The 26,251-nt window shown below is 41.8% G+C and overlaps 1 protein-coding gene across 5 annotated transcripts in view; it reads right to left on the bottom strand.

Annotated features, from left to right (window-relative positions):
* TRAPPC9 (trafficking protein particle complex subunit 9) overlaps positions 1–26,251 on the bottom strand; it is a 604,744-nt gene that overhangs the window by 444,096 nt on the left and 134,397 nt on the right. For all 5 annotated transcript variants that reach the window (XM_069465953.1, XM_069465949.1, XM_069465951.1 and 2 more), the window contains one exon: positions 12,426–12,578. In XM_069465953.1, coding sequence (XP_069322054.1) covers positions 12,426–12,578 — 153 coding nt within the window. The remainder of the gene's footprint in view (positions 1–12,425; positions 12,579–26,251) is intronic.

Raw genomic sequence — 26,251 nt, 5'->3', positions numbered from 1 at the left:
AACAAGCAGTGACTGGGGCTGCCTGCAGGAGCCCAGAACTCAGGACTCACCTGGGATTCAGAGAATGATTAGGAGTTTTTCAGGAATACAGGCAGAAGGAAGACAGTCTAATTCCCAAATTTTCTTCACATTAGAATAATCTGGGGAGCTTTTAAAAATCCTAATGCTAATTAAATCACAATGGCTGGGGGTGGGGCCAAGCCGGTTTTCTAAGATCCCCACATGACTCCACACATGATTCCAAAGTGCAAAAAAGTTGAAGAACCACTGGTCTATAATTGCAGGCAGCAAACGTGAGGGCATGGCAAGTCAGAGAACTGTAAGGGATCCAGTCTTTCTGAATACAAGCCACATGAGGGAGAAGGGTGGGCAGTGAGGCTAAGTGGCAGCAAGGGGGCAAGACCACCCAGCCTGCAGGAGAGACACCGTCCTGGGGCGATGGATGCCTCCGGAAATTGTACAACGGAAGAGGAACAAAATCAGATTCTGTTTTAGAATTATGACTGTGATAACAATGTGGAAAAGGGGCAAAATTAGCAGGTAGGAGGGCAATCAAATGACAAGTAAAGTGGTAATGATGAGAAATGGCAAGGGCCTGAATCAGAGCAGTGACGCAGATGGGGAGAGAAGGGTGGAAATACGTAGAAAACAAAATTGGCAAGACTTGGTGTGATCAACACCATGAGCTAACAGCAAACCATCCTGCAGTGATCCATAGCAATCATCCCCTTCGTCTTTGGACAAAAATACTCTTAAATCTCCTCTACTGAACACCTACCTAATTTGTTTCGCGGTGAGTCATCACCAGCTTGGTTGGAAAAGGCAATAATGAGAACAGTGAGATCAATGGTCCGGAAGACTTCAGGCTGCCTGCAATAGGATCACCTGTTGCTGATGAATGACAAACACCTGGGTTTTCATTCTATCCTGGTGGTTTAGGAAGTTATTTTCCAGCCCAGATTTAAATCAAAGAACTGATTCAACCTTCCTACCTGCAGGGATAGCAGTGGCTAGGGGTAAGTGCACTTCATGGGTTAAGAGACAGATGTCTGGGGCAAGAACTCAGCTTAGGGGTGCTGTAAAACTTTCTGTATCGAAGAGAGCCCTGATGCTCAGAGATGTGCTCCTGAGGGCCCCAGGGAGCAGGAGCAGGCTGACCTTTCCCTTGGCTAAGCCGTCATGCTGTGAAATTCCACTTTGTGAGTCAGACAGCTGGTAGGTGGCACAGGCTAAATATAACAATGGGCAGGCTGTCCGATGCATCGTTAACCTTTTTCCTTCAGAACAAAGGCAGATAACCCACTGAACACAAAACAAAAGCAGTGTATAATATGACAAATACCCAACACAATCCAAAAATAATTGCAGATTTGAATTAAAATGTAAGATGTGAACTGATTTCAGCTGGAGACAGCTGGAAGATGTAGAGAACTGCAAAAAAGCATTGTTCCCACCCTTATGATGACAAAAAAGAAAGTTGGATAAACTAACTTTCCCTGACTGATCAGAGAGCTGAAGTCACAGGGAAAACAACTAAGCTGAAACATGGAGAGAAGCAGCTGTAGGGGGAATTAGGACCCCAATGTTGCCGACACAGGACTCTGTCAAGTGCCAGGTGAGCCAGCAAAAAGGTTCAGTGGGACCCTTCAGTGAACTGCTAAACTCAGTGTGGGCTGGCAAGAGGATAAGGCCCCGGGGCTCAGACAGGGGCTGTCCACTGCATGCAGGCTTTTCTGCCAGGAGCCCACTGGGAATATAAAGAAGGACCCTGAGAAGGCTTCTCCTTGGAGCCCCTGCACCAGGCCAGCCTCCCCGTCTCCCTTACGGAGTCAACGCAGGGCGAAGAAGTGTGAGGGCACTGATAGAAACCCCCCACCACTTGGGGAGGGAACAGCAGCCCAGACTAACTTCCCTGTCTCCCTACAAATCAAAAGCCTTACAGGCAGGTAGTTGGATGGGGCAGAGGCGTTGAAGCAGTGATGTGAGCAGATGAGAAAGTCTTGGGGGAACCTAGGAACAAAGTAGAAGAGGATCTTGGATAGAGCCCTCAGGAATTCTGATATTTGATGGCAAAGAGGAAAAGGAAGAGTCTCCAGATGAAATGGACAAAAAGCTACCCCTGAGGCAGAAGGAAAATCAAGAGAGATTTTGATTGAGGAGAGAAAGCATCCGACAGGCACAGAGCTAGGAGCTGAGAATTAAAAGGCAAACAGGACCCTGGCCCTGCCCTCCAGCTGCACATAGTGGAATGAGAAGGACCAAAAGTGCAAGCATAATTCCATTTGTGGGGACAGGTGCGGGCATGGGGTGCATCCAGAGGGGTGCAGGGAGGGGGTACGGTAGGCCAAGACCATGTCTAACCTCTCACCGCTATAGTGAGAACATGTAGAAAGTGCGGCCCCCAGCAACCGAACGTGGTGAGCACTCATACAGTTATGCTCTTTCCGTCCCCTGCACTCTCTAGCCACAGGAAAAAACCCAAGTTTCAATAAAATCTCTGGCTGCTTTCTTTTTTTTTTTTTTTTGATGGTACAAAAACATTTATTTATGCTATAAAATTTGAAACACAAAATTAAAAAAGAACATTACCATATGTTAATTGATATACAATGTAAAAAGACATAATTATTGACATCAATATCATAAGGTTGGGGGCATGGCTGCTTTCTTAATAAAGCACATATCTATGAAAAACTCAATCTAGGAAATGCAAATAAAAAAAGAATTATGGCATTAATATTCCAATCACCTTTGTCTTTGAATTCTGGGTAACTCAGGATGAATCTCTTTTCTTTAAAAAATAAGACTGAGAATTCTAAAAATCAGTATTTATTTCCAAGAGGAGCAGCAGACTAGGAGAAAGACATTGAATAACTGTCCCAATTTCAGAGCCCAATAACCGGGGAAGGGGCAAGGTATGAGAGTCAATATTGTATATTCATAAGTGAAAGCTCTCAAAATTAATTCCCAGCCACAATAAGTTGAAGCATCCATTATCATTAAACTGCAAGGAAGCAAAATATAATGAAATGCCACACAGAAATTTTTCTTCAAAACTGGTCTCCAATTCCCAGACAAAAAACTGAACCGATTCGAACAATTCCAGCTTCCCACAGGCAGAATTTGTCTTTAGCCTGATAAACATGAGGCATTTCAGTCAAGAAGAAATGCATTTTCCTATGGAGACGATAGAGTCTACCAGGAGCTCACCAAACTGCTTGACCAGCTACTAAACTGTGTGCTGTCAACACAGCACTTGCACAGTCTGCCCCTGCTCTCCAGCCTGCCTGGCACTCTCCTGGGTAAGCCCGGCATGCCTCACCTGCCACACCCAAGTGAATCTCAGAGGACACTTCCAAGCCAGCTTGCTCACCTTCTTAAAACAGAGTCTCCATCACATCAACCCTCTTTTAAAAAGCTTTCAGTGGCTCCCTACTAGCTTTCCAATAAAGCCCAATTTACTTCTGGAGTTTCAGGCCTTCCACAGCCTACCTGAATCTGCCCTTCTCACCCAGAACCTCTCTTACTCCTGGACTCTCTGAGCTGCCCAGACTTGCATGTGGCCCACACCCCTACCCAGTGCCATTGAGCTCGTCCCTAAGATGAGTCTCTTGCTTGCCCTTCTGGGTGGATGGCTTTTGTCAACAGCACAAACAGAAAGATGAGCAGGTTTGGAGTAATTACAACGGATCAGAGTTTAGACAGGTTGAATTTGAGGCACTTCGGGGACTGTCAGGTGAAAATGTCAGGAAGCTAGCTAAAAATATAGAAGTGGAATTCAAGACCAGAAATAAAGATCTCAGAGTTGTTACCATAGTGTTGGAGCTTGTGAAATGATTTAGGGAAAATATGGTGTAAGAAAAGGATTAAGGACAAAACTGTTAGGAATATCAAGAGTTGGAATGCAGACGGTGGAGGAGAGTCAGCAGGAAAGTCAGTGTGGTAATGGAAGGGCCAGGACAGAGAAGCATCTCGGCCTGAGAGGAGGACTGTGTCCAAGCCGGTGTCATCTGACGAGGACCGGTAAGTGGTGACTGTGGAACAGGGAACGGAAGTCAGAAGCCTCATTTCAGCAGGCTGTAAAGTACAAGAAGGTGAGAGAGTAAAGGGGGGAAGAGGAAGGAGTAGCTAGAGAGAAATTGTGGTGAGGGAAAGGATTCAGTCTGGTCTGTCCAGATTTTTAAGATAGACAAAACTGAGTTTATCTGCTGAGGGACTGGTACAAAACTGCTCCAACCTCGGGGTGCAGAAGACTCCCCCGGGGGAATGAGTCAGAAACACAGATCCCAGCCAAGTGCCCACAGAGAGGGATGTGGAAGAGAGGGGTGAGCTGAGGAATCTGCATTTCATTAATAGCAAGTACCCTCTGACACAGGTCATCCAGGGACCGTGACTTAGAAACACCAGCAAGTTCAAAAGTCCAAAGAGAGAGGATACCTGATCCAGAACACAGGCCAGAGAATTAGCCTCTGGTGAGAGCAGAGACAGTCTTCCCAGGATCAAATAGATGGAGAGGAGGAAGCTAAGGAAGCTTCTGCCTGGTGGCCTCCACTGATCCTTGAAAGGGTCATCTGCTGAGAGGAAGCGGTGCAAGGGTGGGGAAGGGGCCTTGAAAAGGGTGGCACATTAACAGTAGCCAAAACTGGCCACATATTTGTCCACATTTTTTGAATGAATACATGTTGAATAATGGGAGAGCCCCATGATGCAGATAAGCATACTTTCCCCACAGCACTGAAATTCCTGAGATTAAATGAATGCTACTCACCAAAGTCAACTGGTCCCTTCTCAAGTTACAAAAGCAGCAGATAATTCAAAGGACAGGGTTTACCACCCACCCCCTCTCACCCTCCCCTCTGCCAAGGGTGGGAAGACAGCTCACGTGGACTGGTATCATATCCCCACTAAAAAAAAAAAAAAAAAAAAAATCAAGTGTCCATTTGTCCAACAGAACTGTGACATGCGGTTCCCAAGAAACCAGAACTTTATCTTTATAACCACCACAAAGATGCATCTAGACATATTGTTCTGTTTGTTCCCTAAGGGAGGCAAGAAGCAGAGAACAGTAAGACAAACTCCCATGGTAAGCAGGGACCCTGGTGCTGTGTGTGAGGCATTGGAGAGACTCACTTTCCTGTTTTGTAAAACACATTAGACCAGATGACATCTACCATCTCATCTCATTCTGTGATGCCAAGGATCACTATTTCCCATATTGAAATGGAAATGCCACATTTAATTATCATGTCTAACAGAAACTGTCAGCAGGGAAGCTGACATTTTCTTCATTTCCTTTACAAAACTGAGAACCAAACCACAGATAGAGAAAACCAAATTAAAGAATTAATTAATTGAAAAGGAAACCAAAAGCAGGTGATGCTTTCATTCCACTGTCAAGAAACAGCAACCCCTGAAGGTAGTTTTCATCTAAAGCATCAATCCCAGTAAAATCAAAACACTAATTTATCAGTCTCTCTGACAGCTCACTGTGCTCAGACACGTCCCTCAGACATAGAGGGCGTACGCAGCAGACTGTCTTGGTCTTCTAGATAATACCTTGAAAAACTTCTTGGACAAAAATAATTTTCCACCTAATCAGATGACAGAGCTATTATGCAAAAGTATTATTACCAAGACATTTCTAATTATTTCATTCTATTAAAAACTTTTTTTTTTTGTAAAATATAACACTGATTGACAAAACTGCATAAAATAGGCCGGGCGCGGTGGCTCACGCCTGTAATCCTAGCACTCTGGGAGGCCGAGGCGGGTGGATTGCTCAAGGTCAGGAGTTCGAGACCAGCCTGAGCGAGACCCCGTCTCTACTAAAAAATAGAAAGACATTATATGGACACCTAAAAATCTATATAGAAAAAATTAGCCGGGCATAGTGGCGCATGCCTGTAGTCCCAGCTACTCAGGAGGCTGAGGCAGTAGGATCGCTTAAGCCCAGGAGTTTGAGGTTGCTGTGAGCTAAGATGACGCCACGGCACTCACTCTAGCCTGGGCAACAAAGTGAGACTCTGTCTCAACAAAAAAAAAAAAAAAACTGCATAAAATAAATGGATAGCTTAATGAATTATTATGAAGCAAATGCCATGGAAACCACCACACAGGTCAAGTAATGGAACTGTGCCTGCCACCCCGAGGCCCCAGTATGCCTCACCCCAGTTCTCATCCCCTCCCAGGCCCCAAAGTGCCCACTGCCTGGACTTGGTGGCATCACATCCTTGCTTTTCCTTGTCATTCTACCATCTGAGCATGCAGCTCTGAGTGCTGCGCTTTAGCTGTGCCTGTTTATTTCCAAATACATCGTTTAACTCTCTTTTCAACTGCAGGTAGTTCTTTTGTCCCTTTTTACGTTTTGTTTTGTATGTGTCAAATATACATAACTTAAGATTTGCCATTTTAACCATTTCTAAGTGTATAGTTCAGCAGCATTAAGTACTTTCACACTGTTGTGCAATCATCATCACCGTTCATCTCCAAAACTTCATCCCTTTCCCCTTATAATTTACTTGAAGAAACCAATTCATTTGACTGCAGAGTCTCCTGGAGTCTGGACGGCCAACAGCGTCCCATGGTGTAGTTTAACAAGTTTTTCTGTACTCTGAAGTCCTGTCAATTAGTGGCAAGAGCTAGAGAATGGTGATCGGCCTCAGAGGTGATTTTGGGGCAACACTGATTTGCAAAAGGTGCTGTGTTCTCCCAGCAGGAGGAACATAATGTGTGGTTGTCTCCTATTTTGTTATGTGGATTATTATTATCCATTAACCTATTAGGGATCTTAAGATGGTGATATCCTAGTTCTATCATCCCTTTTTCCATTGTTAGCTGGAATATTTCTATACATAGAAACTCTCCTCATCAACTAATCGATCGCCCAATGGTACAGTTTGTATAAAACAGCAGAGTAAGTACTCACTACTTACCATTTTCAAAATAATGAATCAGTTCCCCATCATTTTCCAAAGGTGAACAATTCTTTTCAGCAGCATTGAAAACTCATAGATTGAAACACAATTCTTTTTATTAATACTCAGATTGCCAGAGGTAGCCTCTTCAGGTTGGGTCCTTTCGACACAACCTTAGTATACTCACTAATGCCTCCCCTGTAGAGGTTTGACAAGATGTTCCAAGGTCACCTTGCTACTCCACATCCTGCTCCAGACCTGGAATTGGCCATTTCTCCAAGAAGCACTGGTTTCTTTGAGTGGGAAAGAGTGTTTTAAGACAATGATGTGTGCATTAGGAATGTCATTGCTGCTGGGCTGATCTGTTTCTAGGCTTTAATAATATACTGGGCTAGGAGATGGATGATTGATAGTTATATTTTTAAATGGCTCATGATTTCTTACTTATTTTTTACTCAAATTCTAGACTATAAGATTTTTATTTAATCTCTTATATCTTACATCAGTTTCCTCCTGTTTTCCATATAAGAATCCTAGTTCAAGACCAGACTCAGATGATAGAATTAGATCATCACAAAATTAATCATTTACTTTACTCCACATTAATATACAGTTTCAGAATATCAATACCAACACTATCTCTACCAAAATAGTTACTGAAAACAGTTTAAAAATAACTTTTGCATATGATTTTCCCATGTTGCCCTATCTTTCAAATTATTATGATATATGGACATTTTAAGAGCAGAGTGCCATGATATACTATATCCTCCCTTTCAACGCTCATCTAGTCTTAGCTATACAAGTAACTATGTTTAAAACTCACCATGAGTCCTTACGACAATGTCTCTCTACTCATTCTAGCTGTCCTTCCCTAGTAGACTCCTCAAGAAGGAATCATGAGAACATAATCTTTGCTTTGCTGCACGTTGACAACAATTTATCTAAGTCCTTAATGCCTAAAAGTTAGTATGACTGGACCTAAAAATCTCTGATTCACATTTTCATTACACAGGTATCTAAAGCACTCTATTCTATTAACTTCTGGCATATATTGTTGCTGTCAAAAAGTCTAATGATAATCTGATTTTCTTTATTTCATAAATCACTTGCTTTTTTGGCCTGAAGGCCCAAGAGATTTTTTTTTTTTTTCCAGGTCTAGTAATTTAATCAGAATATGTCTCGGTCATTCTGGGTCAACGTTCTCAGTGTGCCCATTTAATAAATAGCTTCAAGTATTTTTTTTTTTAATTTCAGAAAGTTTTCTTGAATTATAGTTTTTAACATGTTATGGTTCTATTGTTTTGGTCTCCTTTGGTGTCTCACAGCAGATGATATGTATAGATAGAGATATAGATATGCACACACACATATTTATAAGTGTGCATACATATGTGTATGTTAGATCTTCTTTACCTGTCTTTGAAATGTGTCACTTTCTCTTTAATCATTTTTCTCTTATTCTTTTTTTTTCCTTCTTTTCATCTTCTGCTTCCCTTAATGTATCTGTTAGATATATTCCACTCACTGGAGACTACATTGATGAAAAAATGTTTTCAATTCTTTCCTGAGTTCTATCCATCTCATTTCTTAGTTTTTTCTAATTCAGATTTATGTTATTCTTTTGCACTTATATTATTTCTAATGTCTTTTTAGCTCATCAGCTTTTGAGCATGTTCTTCTAGCATGCTTTCATGGTTTGTAGGTATGTTATTTTTGTTCTTATTACAATAACTTTATAAGGTATTTGACCATATTTGTCCTTTTCTGTTGACTATTTTTACATGAAACTAGTTTACATAAACGTTTAGGAGAGATGATGAGGATAGCTCTTCCCACTGATAAACCTATACTCTGTACTCTGTCTTTCTAGGTAGTTGTCAAAAACATGAGGGCTTATTTTCTAGTCCGCTTGGCTCTGCTCCCATCCGCCACTTGCAGCTGGACCTTCCCTCTCCTTTGCTCTACCATCTCTCATCTATTCCTGGCAGCTTCTCCCCAGCTGAGCCTTTGCACTCATCTGCTATTGGAACATATAAAGCCCCTCCCTGTTTCAGCTGTTGATCTCAAATTGGCCCACTGAACTGCCCAGTGAGTACCTACTGACTGGGGATGCCTGGGTCTGTCAATTACCTAGGTCCATGGGGATATTCTAGCATCTGGTTTTGTTTTTATTTTGCCTATGTGTGTATTTGGTTTTCCTATCTGAGTTTTTCATTGTATTTTATTGGATGATTCAGAGATATCCAAAACCCAGGACAGTTTGCCACCATCTTCCAAGACCTCTAGTCTTAAACATACAATTCTAAGAAATCAGATTTCTGGGTATTGTAAGTATCATAGGAAAAGGACATATCATTTTCCAGGTGAAAACTTGATTACTTTTATGCTAGGCTGATTGTGTGAGTGAGAAAAATAGACAGATAGCTCCCAAGAATTTGAAGACAAAGGAAATAATTTGCTACCTGAAAATTCATTTAGAAATCAAAACAATAGCTAAAAGCTGGCACCCTACAAAGTCATCTTCTCCTATTTTTTAATTTGAAAAATACCAAACCTATAGAATAGTTACTAGAATAGAAATGAATACCCATATTTCTTTATCTAAAGCCACTAATTTTTAATAATTTGACACATTTACTTTATTTCTCTTGATAATCACATTCACATAGTATTTTTTTTCCTGAACCATAGCAAAGTAAATGGAGGCATAATTATCTTTCACCCTTCCTTAAATACTTCAGCATATATTTCCTAAGAACAGGAACATTCTGCTACAATTTCAATTTCATTATCACACTTAATATATTTGTCATTGATACAATGATATTATCTAATATATAGTATGCATTCAGTTTCCCCAATTGTCTCAAAAATCTTTTGTTTTTAAATCCAGGATATGATTAAGGATCATGCATAGCATTTGACTGTTATATTGCTTCAATCTCCTTTAATCTAGAAACTTCTTCCCACTTGCTCTTGTAAATAGGAATTATGAAATTTACTTTATAGAGTTGTTGGGAAGATTAAATAGAAATAAAACAAATAAAGTGGCTAGCTCAGTCTTTATACACAATTATTGACAATGCTCAATAAATATTAATTCTCTTCCATCTGTCTACAGCCCACACTGAATCCAGTATCCTGGTTTGTGTGACAGCTATATTTATTGCTGTAAATTTTAAAAGTGGCATCTAATTTCAGTAACCATAGTTAAGTGAGTCCAAAGCAAATTGAGTCCACATGTGGTCCCAGTTAGAGGTTTCTGAGGCTGTCAGACTGTGAGCCACCAAGGAGTCCTCTCCCAGTCCCAAGAGACCACAGTGAGCCTCTGCCACTGAGTTTGCAACTGTCTGCAAAGGATGGCCTCATGATTCCTTAGACTGAACTGCACATAGCAATGCACCACCCATGGACCACACTTTGTAAGGGTTCTGTGTGTCCACCTTTCTCCTCTATAAACCTTGACCTGGTTTCCTCTGTTAAGACTTGCCCATTAAGATTCTCTGTCTCATTCTACCATTTGCTGTGTAAATGACTGGCCAGAACTTCTATTAACCATTATCAATAAAGTGGGCATCTAATTAATAATAATCATGTGTTGTTTCATATTTGTGCTATATCTAATTAACCAGAAATTAGGTCAGCCTTACACTGACAAACCACTTGATAACCATAATTCTGGTTCTGATTTGGTTTTATTTTAAAAGGTAGAAGAAGATATTCCCAGGCTACAAATCCCAAACCACAATTTTACTCTTGGCTTAGAAGAGGAGAGCAAATGCCCAGTCCCCTCTGTAACAAAAGTCAGAAGCACAACAACAGAACAAAATAGGCCTGCATTGGACACACAAACTCAAATAGCCACCAAAACACAAAAAGCCAAGGTTTCCACCCGGAAGCCTTCTATACAACTCCACAGGACAACATGACACAGGTGGTCGGTGGCAGAAGCTTCAGTCACAGTCACTTCTAAGTGACTTCACTTCTAGCCTAGAAATCTGCCAAGACATACCCCTGGGATGATATACAATCAAGCATTCCTAGGACAGGTGTCGGACACCATTTATCCTGCCAAACTCCTTTCTTGGGAGAAAGAAGTCAGAACCTAGGTAACCCTCTGTCTACTGATTTAAAAAAAAAAAATGTAGTTCGGTGGTATAAAGCAGTTTACCAACAAAAATCCATTTCATCAGACATTTTAAGTCTCGGTATAATTTTAAATCCACCTGACTTTTTTCTAATGTGTCCACCACTAAAACTGTTTTCTTACCTTTGTTAATATTATAAAAATGATGTTTTATTAAGTACCAGCATTACATAAGGAATCTCATGACGACTGTTTAACATATTAATTGTCATGTGAGTTGTATTTAACTCACGCTGGTTTTGAACCTGGGGCACCCTGAAGCAAAACCTAGGCAAAACCCTGCAGTTCGTTCATGAAAATCTTACTTGTTGATGTTCTTATTGTTACAATTAATATGGACAAATTAATTCTAAAATTATGGATTAAATGAATTTTGTTTTTCATTAAAGTTTTCATTAAATTAGAAAGGATCGTTTTGTTTTCTAAGTTTTTATTCCATTTTCGTAATAAAACACCATGGCCTCAAGGAAAAAAATTTTTTTCTGGTGTGGCAGTCAGTGTGTTAGACATTACAGAGAGTACAGACAGCAAATTCCATGGAGGGTGCTATGGACAGTATTAGGAAAGTGGGGCCTTTGGGGGGTGATCAGGTTGAGATGGGGGCATGAGCGTAGGGCCCCCATGATGAGATAAGTGCCCTTATAGGAAGAGAGAGAGACACCAGAGCTCCCTCTCTCTACCACATGGAATGCAGCAAGAAGGCCGCCATCTGCAAACCAGGAAGGCAGCCCACACCAGAAACCCATCATGCTGGCACCCAATCGCAGACTCTCAGAACTATGAGAAAATACATGTCTGTTGTTTAAGCCATGCAGTCTATGGTATTTTGTAATAGCAGCCTGAACTAACACCCCCCACAGTGCCTCCAAATGAATGTTTGAATGCATGCTTCATAATTTGACATAACTAATCTATGAAATCTCAGCCCTAATCAGTCCTAATGTTATAATAAATATAAATTCCCATTTCCTTCTCACTCTGTCTCCACACAGAAATCACCAGACTTTGAAGCAGAACTTTATCATCGCAGCTAATGAGATATCTAAGGAATCACAGCAGTTACACTTGAAAAAATGCAATAATTCCTACATTCCACTAATTTAGAATGACCTCCTGGCAACAGAGTACAAAATTGTCAAGAATGAGAATTAAGAAGTCGTTTAGCTAAAAAGTACTTGTATTACTTTCAGGCACATACAGTAAACTCACTCTATTAACAAAGTACCCAAGAGATGTCCCAGGCAGCTTGAGTTGATGAATGACAAGTAAGTTACAAAGAGAAAACAGCAGGCATCAAGGATGGTGATTGCTACACTGTGTCTTGGATGTGATGTGCTAATTAAAATTAGGAAAGCGCTTACCGTCACTCAGATCCTGGAGGAGGTTCTCCTGGCAGGAGAAATCCAGCTTCACCTTGATGTTGATGGTGAAAGTGGCCACCTTCCCAGGGGGCAGAGGAAACTGGGCAATGGTTTCCTCTAGGTTCCAGCTCAAGAAGTCACCATACAATTTTTCTACAACAAGAACAATAATAATAATCAAGATGATGTAACTAAGGTAATACGAGATTTACCAGTCTCGTAGAACATTCTGGTGCATTCTTAAAAGCAAAGTAAAAAGCATTTAAAATGTGTTAGATCAAAGTACCAAGAAAATTCCAGAATCCAAGAGGTGTTGCGAGACAATCACCCCTGTTTATAAACAAGGCACAAAGAGGAGGAAGAGCAGGTTATCGTTGGAGGCACCGAGCTTCAAGCCAAGTTATCTTTACTCGTAGTGAGCAGCTCCTTCTCACAAAATAAATGCTTTTCTTTGCTCTTACCAACTAAATCAGAGTTAAACTATTAATAAATTTCTCTACAACAAATATTTTCTGTATCATATCACCTTAAAGAGCAAGAGATCCATGTTTAGTAGGGGAAGCATATTCAATATAAGAGACCCTTTTCAGAAAAAGAGAATACAAAATTAGAAATAGAGAATTAAGTACAGTACCTATGAAAGGGTCTGTGGAGGAGAGGCACATCCTTAGCTTTCCTGCACATACACCTCTGTGTTTTAAAGATCTGAGTGTCGAGTCAAATGGCCCTGGGTTTGGCGCCTTTTTGACACTGACTGACTGGAGTACCATGGAGAATAATGATTCCTTTGAGCCAAGGTTTCTTCGTGTATAAAATGGAGATAACAACTGCTACATCACAGGGTTGTTTCATAGATCAAACGGAGTAATGTCTGTAAGGCACCGAGAAGATCACAGCGAAACGTGCTGAGGGGAGGAAGGACAGGAAGGGCACACATACGTTCCCTCCTTCATTAGATGCTGGGGTGGTGTAAGACAAAATTAAGGCCCGATATGACATGCTGCCTTGACATCCAGCGAAATCCAGAGGGCCTCAAATGGCCTCCCCACAAATCCCCTTCCCCGCTCTGCTCCTGCATATAATGTCCCTCAGCCAAACAGCCCTCCTGGTCACAGAGCCAGGTGCAGTCCTGCATATCCCTGAGCGGTGGATTTCAGCCCTGTGCCGGCCTGCAGGATGACTGAACTAAGCCAATCACATCCTCTCACAGGAACTGGGGCACTCCCACCATCTTCACACCACAACACAGGCCTCCCACAGCCTCTGGGTTGTTCTTCACTCTGTTCCTGAGTGCAGCCCCCATGTGACCCTGTGTGGCACGGGGTCCCCCTCCCCTGGGCTCTGAGTAATATACTAATAACCTGCTCTCAAGCTCATCTGTCGAGCATCAGATGTGTGTGTGGCTCTCCCCATAGGGTAGGGCAAGAATCCCTCTTCACAAACAGGGAATAGGAGGCCATTAAAATAGGTCCATCATTCCACCAAAAAGGCCCGGCTCTGTTCTCTGCTCTGGCTGGAAGGGCCCAGCCTCTTGGCCCTGCTAACAACCCTCCTCTGGTTGTGCCTTCAGTATTAGACGTGGGAGCAACTTGCTGCTCTTCCTACCATGCCCTTTTGGTGAACCAGTTTTCTGTGCTGAATTTCCTCTTTCTGAATAAGGAAACTGAGGCTCAGAGAGATTAGGTAACTTGTCCGTGGTCACAAACTATGGAAAAGATCTAGAATTCCAGAGCCAAATGATTCCAAAGTCATTACATTTACTTCCTGCATAAAGATACTTCATGTTAAAAATATGAAGTCCTGGTCTCAGGACCCAGAAACTAACCTTGCAGGAATTTAGTGGAAGACAGATAGCTCGACCATGGTCCACATGAAAGAAAAAAGATCGGTGGGGTTTGCTAACTGCAAGAACACGAGGCCAAACTGTGCTGCGAGTGCAAAATAAGTTAACATCTTCCTGGCCAGAGGTGTGCTCAATCACGGCATAGTCCCCCCCAGAACTGATCAAGCTCCAGCTGGAGCATGTCTGACAGACGACATCTAGTTCTCTCTGTTTCCTTAAAGAAGGTGCCAACAAACAGGGACACGTGCAGGGCATGGAATCCTTGAAAGGTATTTAGAAACCACATCACATTCATTTATTTACTTAGTTATTCACCAAACACCTCAAATGTGCCAGACACTTTCCACGTGTCACTTAATCCTCCACTGGAAACAAAAGCAGTTAACACATGTCCCCGAGGTCATTCAGCTGATAAGCTGAAGCCCTGGCCCATGACAGGTGCTCAGGAAATACCAGCTGCCCTTCAGCATCACCCACTCCACTACCTTACAAGGTGTTCAGGAGTTTTGTAAACTGCTGTTATCACATTATTTTAGAATGATCGAGGAAAAGATAGGCAGGAAAAGGATGAATTGTTGAAAGGGTTGGTTCCTGGAAAGTAAGGCTTTAATGACAGTGTAAGAGATTAATCACCCCATAGGGTGGGATGGCTTCAAGAAGCTGTGGACGCTCAAAGATTCTTACAGGAATTTAGAAACAGAAATGGAAATGGAGAATGTGAGGGAAGTGTTAGCCAAATCTCTAATAAGGTGGGAGAAGGAATGGGTCAACAAAAATAATCTAAAGTAGAAGTACATCTCATCTAAGATTAGCCACTATAATTACAGAATAAAAATATAAATATTTCGGCCAAAGTTTTCGGGAGCAAAGGGTATAAAACACTGATTCTTTAGGCATTTAACTTTGATAATAGTTACTGAATTATCTGTCCAGAAACCTGCTTCAACATACAACACTTGGTTCCCGGCTGCTCACGGGAATGTGGGGATGCTCACATACATGATCTATCCTACAGAAGGAAAGTCAGAAAGAACAGAGAACTGCCAGGTGCGGTGGCTCACGCCTGTAAACCTAACACTCTGGGAGGCCGAGGCAGGAGGATTGCTTGAGGTCAGGAGTTTGAGACCAGCCTGAGCAAGAGGGAGACCCAGACTCTGCTAAAAATAGAAAAAATTAGTCTCGTCTATAGTCCCAGCTACTTGGGAGGTTGAGGCAGGATGATCACTTGAGCCCAGGAGTTTGAGGTTGCTGTGAGCTAGGCTGACACCATGGCACTCTAGCCTAGGCAACAGAGTGAGACTCTGACTCAAAAAAAAGAAAAAGAAAAAAGAAAGAACAGAGACCTGTCTCCAAACTGGAAAAGAACTTCAAAGCCATCTCACAGGTGAGAAAACAGAAAGGAAAAGGAAAGAGTCTGGCCTACAATCATACAGACAGTTGAGCCGTATCTTTCTTCCCACTCCTTCAAAAAGGCCCTAACAACGTCTTGGTTCATTACTACAGAAAGTACCTGGCTTCCTTCCTTTTGCTCTTTTGAGAAACTGATCCCACCTGTTCTCTCCAGCCATGCCAGTTCTCTCCCTGATCTGTCCGGACATGCCAGTTCTCCCCCTGTCAACCGGACTTCTTCCAGGAAGCGCCCCCAGGGCAAGCCCACAGAGCTCCACTTGGTTCCTGTTTTGTGTGTATTCAAATAATCTGGCTGGAAGACCCTCAAAACTATCTAGTCTACTCTCCTACAAAATGCTGAAGTCCCTTCTTACTGTGCTCTTCTGTAGATATCAACCACGTATGAATGGCGGCAAAGGACAAGGTTAAAAATCAACTGAAACCAACAAACTGGGGTCAAACCCCAGCTCCACCCTAGCTTGCCCTTGGGCATGTTACTGTCAAGGGGGCTTTCTTTTACAAGTACGAGGAGGGAAATAATACCTAGGGCTGTTGTGAGGGTAAGAGAATTTAAAACAAGGAGAGTGCTCAGGACAGTCCATGGTATCCAGTAAGTCTTACATAAGCATTTGTTGTTATTATAATTATTCAAGTTTGGCAAGAACACCCCCAATGACAGGGACTCACAGCCTGTCAAGCCTGCTGCTTCCATTATGGGATAGTTCTAATACCTTTTCAAGTGTCTGAGCTCCAACTCTGTGCCAGGCACTGTCTGAAGTTCATACTCTAAGGACAGAGGAGGCACGTGCGTGTAAGCCGTGGTGCCAGGGACTCAACTTACATCAGACCTTTAGTTCTTCCCAAACTCTCCATACATTAGCAATGTCCACATTATATAAATGAGCAAACTGAGATTCAAAGAGATCAAGTATCTTTCCCAAGGGTACAAAGCTAGGATGTCCAGAGCCAAGGGTTGAACTCTGGCCCTCGCACACATTCACCCTGGTTCCATGGTCCGTGGCAGCTCTGGACAAAGTTTCTGCCTCTCTCCACGCAGCAGCTCCCACGCCTGCCTGGGCCTCAAGTGGCAGCTCCCGCATTCTGGCTCTAACTGGGTATCCAAGTTATAAAACTTCTGCATACCTCGATTTACTCATTTATAAAATGGGCTGTGATGCAGAATCGATGAATTGATAAAAGTCAAGTACTTAGAAGAAAGCCTGGCTTAGAACTGCACTCAATCATTGTTAGTTACCCCTCACTCCTTGAAGCCCAATCTCCTCTTCCTAACTGGATAATCTTCGTTATTCCTTCACTAACGCTGTGTGAAGTGAAATAATTCTTGCAGAGTATCTAACACCATGCTTGGCATTCAGTAAGTGCACATTAGTGTCAGCTGCCATCAACGTCCCTTCCCGTTCAGTGACTCACAGGCCCTGGAACTCAGTAGGCACTCAATAGTGGCAATGCTGAGTGTACAAATGCATGCCAAGACATCATTTTAGATTTATCATTAGAACAGATGGAAAAGACTTATGTGAAAACAGCAGAATACTAAATTGAACATACAATATAATTTCAACCACATAAAAATATTCACACAGAAAAAACAAAGAAAATATAGCTATATGCTAATATTGGTTGTCTTTGAGATATGGGACCATGGATAATTTCAAATTGTTTTGTATTTTCGACAATGAATATATATTACAGTTTTATAAACAAATATATATATTTACACACACACACACACACACATATAAAGCCATGCTAATAGTTCACTCTTGAGTCCAAGTTCATCACCGCACCCTCCACCCCTCCATTCACTACAGAGACAAGTCCTATGAATCTGGCCTGCAAGTCCACATGCAAGAGTGACCATGCTGAGGACCGTGGTTGCCCAGGAGAGCAAGGTGGGCTCTGAGCCAATGCATCAGGGCCAGGTAAGAAGTGACTTGGTGACAAGGACAACAATCAACTGGATGGGCACATCACTACTAGAGTCCCTAGACTCAGTCTGTCAGCTGAATAAATTCTCTGAAGTGGTGGATTAACTCTGCAGCAGCCATGCAAACTGGTGATAAAATGCCTAGAAAGCATTTGACCAAGTTAATGAAAAGCTGGTCCAAACTAATCGGGTAAGCTCTGACTCTCCTCCGCACTACCTGTGCTAACTTGGCAAGGGCCACTCTGGGACAAGGAGAAAGGAGCAGGCCCAGGGAAGACAATAGCTGAAGTGACCTCTATTAAGTACGGTCTTCTAACTTCACATTATAGCTATATTATTCCTGTGTTATGAAAGAGGCAACCAATGCTCAGAGAATATAAGCAACTTGCCCAAAGCTAAACAGATAGTAACTAATAGAACCAAGAGTCAGAGCCAGGACTGGCAAAGACCACACTCCTTCCATTATACCACCTGCCTCTCACCCCTTATCTGAAACAATTAGCCCAACCTGCATCATAACCAGAGTGGAGAGTATTCACAAGGAAAACCTCACTAAGGTGACGTGAGATAGCACCTTGAAAAGAGATGCCAGAAAAGAAAATATAATAGTCAAGTACACGAGATTTGGGGTCAGACATATCTGAATTTGGATCCTAACACTGCCACGTTACTAGTTCTTTGAACATGTGCAGTCACGTGTCCCCTGTCATCCCAAGGCATCCCATCAGTAGATGAAGATAGTGTTAGAGTTTTTGTGAAGATAAAATGAGACAATGTAAAATCTTAGCACAGTAACTTGGTACATGGAAACTGCTTAGATAATTTACATGAAAGTCCTCTATAAACTACACAGCACTATGATGAGATTTGCTTTTTATATGCTCCTATTGACCATTTCATTCATTCAATGAACATTCACAGCACAGCCATTAAATATCCTCATGGCAGGTGCTACACTAGGTTCTGGGAACAAAGAGATAAACAAGATGTGGCCCCTGCCCTCGAGAAGGCAAAGGCCTAGGGCGGGGGGTGTCTCTGATTGTAGGAAGAAATTGATGTTGGGGGCATAGGAGAAGCCCCGAAAAGCTTAGACAGATGAGAGATGAGAGGATCCTCTCAATCTGAAAATTTCTTAAAACTTTATAATACCGTTACACATAGAACAGATTCAATAACTGTTTGCTGAATTAATCACCTAGATCTGGGAGGCATATAACTAAAGTAAGACTCACCGTCCTAGTAGCTTGAACTAAAAAGTGGACCTGCTGCAGTCCCAGATCTGTAGAAAAGAATTAATTCTTTCAGCTACCAGTCTAGTCTATCAGGAATTTGTAACCTGTGGGGCAGGGAGGAGACTAAACTCAAAAACTATAATTACAGAACTATTCTTGCCTGTTTGGATGTCTTTTCATTTCTGAAAAGAGTTTTGACTGAGAGATCAACTCTGTTAAAATAAACTCTGAGCCAGGCTCCCCCATGGCCCTGGCTGAGGGACACCTAAGGAAACAGAGACCAGGTGCAGTGGTTGGTAATGGAAAAGTGAAAGTAAGGAAGTATCACCTACTGTGATTTCAACCTGGTGGGGGTTGGCGTGGGTGGGGAACCTGCCAAACACAACCCAAAAGGAAGAGAAGGGGAGGAGACAAACACTTACTGAGTGCCAAGTGCTGTCACTTAAATCACCACCATCAGACAGCTAACCTCCATGGAGTACTCCTACGAACCAGGTATCTAGACCTGTACATAAATTGCCTCATTAAATCCCCACCATTATTCTCTAAATAGACAAATTATTCCATCATACTCATTTTAGGGACTCTGCTCAGGCATTCAGAAGTGGGTACTGCCAGGAGTCAACACTCTGCAGTATAACTGCTCTTTAATAGGTTCACTTCTGTATCCTAAAAAACTGTCAAATGGTGCTGTATTTGAAGTTTAAGTAGTGTATTTTTTTCCCTCATTTTAATGTTTTGTAGAGGCATGACACACCAAACACCCCAAACAACTATCTGGGATTTGATACTCAAAAGTTCCCAAATGGCAGGGCCAAATGTCCTGATTTCTTCTGCCCTCCCTGTTTTATTTATTTCCTATCCATGCTCCCAAGGAGCTGAACATATCAAGTCTCGCCGTATTGATTAAAAGGCATTGCATTTTGTCTTAAGATCAACTCGTTTTGTAGACTTTTCCAGTGTGACCCTAGAACTGTGTAAAATGCTGAACTGCAAAAGAAAACCACTGCAATCATGTATACAAGGGAGCATCAAGTTGAATGACTTCTAGTCATTCAGAAATTCAATGTCTTTCTAGGAGGCACACCAGTAAATCCATTCACTGTGGTTAGTCACATGTAGCAGAAATAATGCAGAATTCAATTCAATTCAGTGAACATGCCTGACTCCTACATTGAAGTGTGAGCTCCTTCAGGCCTGGGTTCATGTATTATTCATGTGCCTGGCATGGTGACTGGCATATAAATGTGATAAATAAATGCATGATTTTTGAATAATACAAGGCCAAGTGAAGTAAGTGTTGTTGTAACAGGTGTAAGCAAGGCAAGGTATGGTAGGAGGGGCACAATTAATTCTACTGGAAGGGCTTGGAAAAGCTTTCAGGAGGTGGCATCTGGACTGAGCTGTGAAGGAGGGACAGACCTTGAGATGTACAGAGGACATCTGAGAGTCAGCGAAGTTCAGAATACACAAAAGGGCATTCCAAGATGGCTGGAGTACAAAGACTGTGCAAGCATCTTCTGCACTCCATGGGGTAATGGCTGGTCAAAGAGTTAAAGAAGGGATGAACAGCTGACAGCCAGAAGGACAGACAAGTGAACAAGCAGAGGAATCAGTGGTGGCAAAGAAAAGCTGAGCAGCTGATCCCACCACCGTCTCCATCCTGCCCTCTGCTTTCAGAGGACATGTGGCACCTGCTCACTGTCCAACCTCCCCACTACACCCTCAGCCCCACAAGGACAGGCATCACTGTGGTCCTGCTCCCCAAACCATAGTACCTGAAACACAGTAGGTACTAGGTAAGTGTTTGTGAAAAAAAGAAAGGAAAGAAGAAAGGTGGGCAGCAAGCCATGTGATGAATTTCTTTGGATGCTGAGCTAAGAAACTTAATATAGGAAAACTATTTTAAAATGTTTAAGAAAGGTGACAAATGAACTGACATTTTTATAAGAAAAAGCAATAGTGGCAGCATCAGTGATAACACCACCACCTATAGGAAGAGCTACTATTTACTGAACCCCTAGTAATGACAGAACTGTATTAAGTGCTTAACATGCACTATGACAACCAGAAGACTTAGATTACTGTCTCCACTATGAGGGGACAGATCGTCACGGAAGCAAGGAACTTGATCCAAGTCATCCAGCCAATAAGTGGCAAAGCCAGGATTCTAACACAAGTTAGCCTGATTCTGATGATTGTGATGTAAACCATAATGAGTAAGTTTAAAACTGAGGATGCCCTGACCTTGGGAGCCTTCCTATAGCCTGCTTCCCCCACTGACCCAGTGCCAGCCACTGCGGCCCACCCTCAGCTCCATTCTGCCTCTGTCCATGCCCACACACACAATTGGGACTTGGCATGAAAACTGAAGGAAAAACTGAAGATTGAAGAAACTGAGTGTTTTTTCCCCACTTCCCAAGACACTCCACTTTTTGACAATGCCAAGAAGTAGAATCCACTTTTCTCCAAGATTTATTTTTAAAATTTTACCCTGCATTGTCATAATTTTTTTTAAAGAATTATATAAAAATACCATAATAAAAGCACTTCAGAAACAGACCAGGCCAAAAAGTCAGAAAACTCAGCAGGCTGGGTAGTTCTTACATGGCACTTCAGCCAGCTTATTACCGAACCCCTCAGGTCCTGAGAATTGCACCGTAACAGGTTTGTCTTTGTCAACAGGGGCAGAAGCCAATCTTCCCCTCACTGTCAGAGCTGCCCATGGCCTCCCAAGGTGCTTCTCGCTCTCTCACCTTTCCCGGCTCCCTTCCCTGTGTAACAAGCAAGGCTTACGCTGACTCTACTAGGTGGTCTCTAGTTTTGATTTGCTACAGCTTTAATGCAAGTACACCCTCATTCATCTGGAGAAATTATTAAATTTCACCTTTCCAGAAAAAGTCTGAGAACAAGGAGAAAGCTAAAAAGTTTACTGAAACAGCTTAGGGGGAAAAAAGAGAGAGCTCAAGCCAGGAAACTTGGACAAAGGCACCTGTCTTCCTCAAGTGGGGCATGCGTTTGCTTATTTAGAGTCAGCCTTAACAATTCTGATCTTCTGTTTTCCCAGGCCCAGCACACTAGGAATCAAAACTATCAGAACTGGGGCTGCAACTTAGCAAGTGCTCCTCCCCCACTGTGTGCCAGCACTGCCCTGGGCTCTCCAGAGATATGAACGCTCATTCTGGAATTATTGCATGAGAGGGACTGAATCCTGGTAAGTATCTAGATGAGAATACTAAGCCTGCGGCAGTCAGTTAACTTGCTCAAGATCAGTCACACAGCTACTAATTAACAGAGCAGAAGATGAAAGCCAAATCCATCAGACTCCAAAACGCACATTCTTGTCACCATACTAGCTGACCTACACTAACAGAAATATTAATAACTAGCAACAGCTGCAACCAGGAAAGGGAAAGAAAAACTACACACAAACCAAAAGAGTGCAACAGGCTGGGTCTGTTACACATACAATGCAAACAGCAGACCACAAGAAGGGATTTGAACTGCCATCCCAATCCATGCCTGAGCCAGTAACTAAATAATATTCAGAGTCCCATGTCCAGAATCTTACTATTTCCAAGTATAAGGTATACTTAGAAACATGTCTACCTACACTGCTTATTTTGCATTAAATTCTGTGGCTTAAGAGTGACATATTCAAATAACAGGCAAATCTACTCACAAGGGACCAGCTTATTCCCCTCTGATACCAGATAACCAAGGTATTTACAGCTAAGAAATAACACAGAGGAAATTCACAGTGCAGACTTTTCTGTAGCTATGGCATTATGGAAAGCTGAATAACTTAGTATTCAGATTTAATACTGTTTTTGTGCCTTTCTGTTTCTATTTCTTGCCTTCATTACTGCAATACAGAATGGACTGTCTAAAGAGGCTTTGCAGAATCCTATGCAATAATATGCTGTCAGGAATAATATGGGAAACATAAATCAATAGTGTAGCATACGTCACAAATTTTTCGCTCTGTGAAATTTAGTTTCAGAAATAATAGGTATTATTCTAATGCTAGAGTTTAATTTAGTGTTATCAAGTGAAATTGGTTATTTTACATTGACAAGAACACAGAAATTGTTACTGCTATGGACCTTCAACATTTGAGAAGCCATTAATAGTTGCTTCTATTTGCAAAGACTGTGCTACGACATTCATGAGAGAAGTAAGCAATAAAAAGAATCTCACCTCGAAACATTTATGAATTTTTAATTATACCAACATGGAGTCATCATTTTTTGTTAAAATATTAAACTATTAATAGAAGAATGAAGAAATAAAGGGGTACGTGTGTGCATTTATGTATATATGTATGTGTATATTTGTATTTGTATACACATTCACATACTGACATATATGTTAGAACATTTGTGGAAAAGCCAATATAGTAAATTTTTCTTAATTTGAGTTTTATTACAATGAAATCTGTAATTATTTATGCAAAGGCAGTTTACATCTTTCAGAACCTACAATAAAGACTTACGAGTGAATTGTAATGAGAAGGATTACATGACATCGCCAGATAATCCTTGTGTGGAAGGGAGGTGGATTATAAATGCTCATCTCCGTGTCAGGAACTTGTGAACCTGGGGACATGCTCACCCCGTAAAAGCCCAAAGACAGTCTAGGATCCTGAAAGGCCCACAAAGGTATGTCTGACCCTTAATATTAATATCACTGATCCTTAAATACTTAAAATGGAATCGTTATTCTTAAAGCAAACATGTTCAATATTGTCGCAAGACCTCTCTATGTCCTGCATTGACATTTCACCCTGTGACCACCCTATGCAGTTAGTACTAGTGTTAATACTTATTGAGCACCTACTACGTGCCAAGCACTGTTCTTAGTTCTTAGACACTAAGGATGTAGCAGTGAAATAAACAGACCACTACCAACTGCCCAAAAAGACCTCTAATGACTGTTGTAATTAGTTGATGAGAAAAATGATGTGAAGAGCCACTCACTTCACACATGGAGAGCACTAAAAGTAAAAGCTATTATTACCATTGAGATACAAAATAACTTTAATAGCCGTACAAAGAAAATAATATGGGAACCCAAAGAAGGGAGCATTTAATCCCATATGCCAGAGTTTCATAGACATTTAAGAGACCATTAAAGAAGCTAAACCAATAGGTCTAAAATAAAGATAATGCTGAAGTGGAAATAGAGGGTACTTAATATCCACAACGGAATCTTATATTGTCTCTGCTCCCCCCATGCCCAACATGAGTCTTGCTATGTTCTCAGCTGAAGATATTTTCCCATCTTCTCAGAGAGAACAGGTCACCTATTAATACTGATGGCTTTTTGGAACCGTAAAACAAAAATGACAGGAATTATTATTCCCTTTGTATATTTTAGAAACAGATGGTTTGTTTTCATTAATTTAATTCCACATGTAAATGTACTACAGCTTGAGACAAGAATAAAAAGAGAACAATAGCTTTAATTGTTCACTCATAACCATGTTGTTTTGGAAACGGCTATACCATGCTGTATATTACATGTCTGTCATGACACCAGAGCTAAGAATCGGGAGAATCCACTCTTGCCCCAGGTCCTCATGAACCTGCTATGTGACCTGAGATGGGTCATTAACCTCCTCTGCTGTTACTCTCCCTGGCCAAAAAGTTGAGGGCAGTGATATTTGCCCTACACATCCTTGGACTGACTAGAGGGGCACTGATTAGAGAAAAGAACAGAAAATTACAAATGCGAGGGGCGGGGAGAGAAGCTGACCCTGTTGAGGGCATCAGTACAGACCACTACTGAAACTCCTCCCTTGGGATATTGTCCAGTTTCTGCCTCATTGCTAATAAAGACTCACCGGGGCTGACCAGGTAAATGGAAAAGAATAGTTGCCTCTGGGGGTATGATAAGGGTTTGGTTAGATAGGTGTACATATATGTCAAAACTCATCAAATGGTACACTTGAGATTTGTACATTTCACTGCACAAATATTTTACACACAAAAAAATTGAACTCTAATTAATCAACGATATGCATGCTTTAAACTGCATTAAAAAATAAGATGGATTAATGGAAGGACAGGAGCCTGGACAGATGTGTAATAAAGCAAATACAGCAAAATGTTAATTGCAGAACTTAGATGGTAGGTATACAAGTGCTTACTATTAATACAAAATTCTTTCAACTCTTCTGTATGTCTGAATGTTTTCATAGTAAAAGATTAGGAGGGAGGGGATGGCAGCTACAAAGAATAAGTTCCAGAAGAGTTCAAAGGCATGAGGAACACCAAGGGCTGCGGTTGCCTAGAAAGGCAGGCAGGCCACATGCTGGACCTTGAGACAGGCAGCCCTCCACCAATAAGCAGCAGCTAAAGGCTCTGCCGGGGAGGAGGACACGTCTGAGCAGAGGCAGAGGCAGTAATGTGACTGAGCAGGTGTAGAGAGGTGAGTCCCTAAAGAGGAGCTCATGAGAAATTGAAAAGTGTTCCTTTCAATTTGTTTCATTTGTTTCTTTTATCCACTCAGCCAACAAGTGAGACAGGTGTACTCTTATCAGCCTCATTCTGTAAATGAGAAAATGTCTTTCCATCAACCGCCCCTCAGCACTGAGCACCCACTATGTGCCAGGCCCGGGAAATAAAAGAGAAGACCCAGTCGCTGCCTTTGAGGGACTCATACCCTGACTGGAGAAAGAGGCCAATAAGTAAGCAGTCACAATACCTAGTAACTCGGGCTATTGTGGAATTAGGACACTCTGAGACAAGGAAGGGGACCCAGTAGTCCAGTCTTAGCAAGGCTTTCCAGAAGCGTGACAACTAAGCAGGAACCCAAACGGTAAATTACTTAAAGTTGAGGAGGCAAAGGCGAGAGGAGCAGAAATCAGCAAGCTGTGCCCTAGGAAAGGACACGTGCATCCCACAGTTTCACACAGAAAGCATGAATGTCCAGGAAACTGAAATTAGTTCCCAGTGACCAATGCAACTACAGTTTAAGAGGAAAGGTGGCAAAAGAGGAAGCCAAAGCATTGGGCAGAGGCTCGGGCATACAGGACCTTGGGCACCAGCGACAAAAGGGAGTCATTCAAGGATTTCCAAAGGAGAGAAACAGGTGGGGATTTGTGCTTCAGAAAGAACAAGAAGTTTTTTCATGAATAATAGGCACATCATTACCGTTTGGGTTTATTTGAAAGAAGGAAAGAATATTTTCCAGTTGCTAAGCTGTGAAGGCAAGATAAATTACAGGAGATGCAAAAAAAGTTTGCCATATAGACCGTAATTTTCTGTCATTCAATATTAGCTTGCTTGTTCAAATATCAACCAAATCCTATAACCAATTAATTAAATTCAGAGTACCAGATAGAGGGTTTTTTTGGTTTTTTTTTTTTAATGCCAGAGAGGCATTTTCTACCTAGCTCAAATGTATTTGG

This window comes from Eulemur rufifrons, chromosome 3 (genome assembly GCF_041146395.1).
Source record: "Eulemur rufifrons isolate Redbay chromosome 3, OSU_ERuf_1, whole genome shotgun sequence".
Taxonomy (NCBI): Eukaryota; Metazoa; Chordata; class Mammalia; order Primates; family Lemuridae; genus Eulemur; species Eulemur rufifrons.
This window is presented reverse-complemented; position numbering and strand designations above follow the sequence as displayed.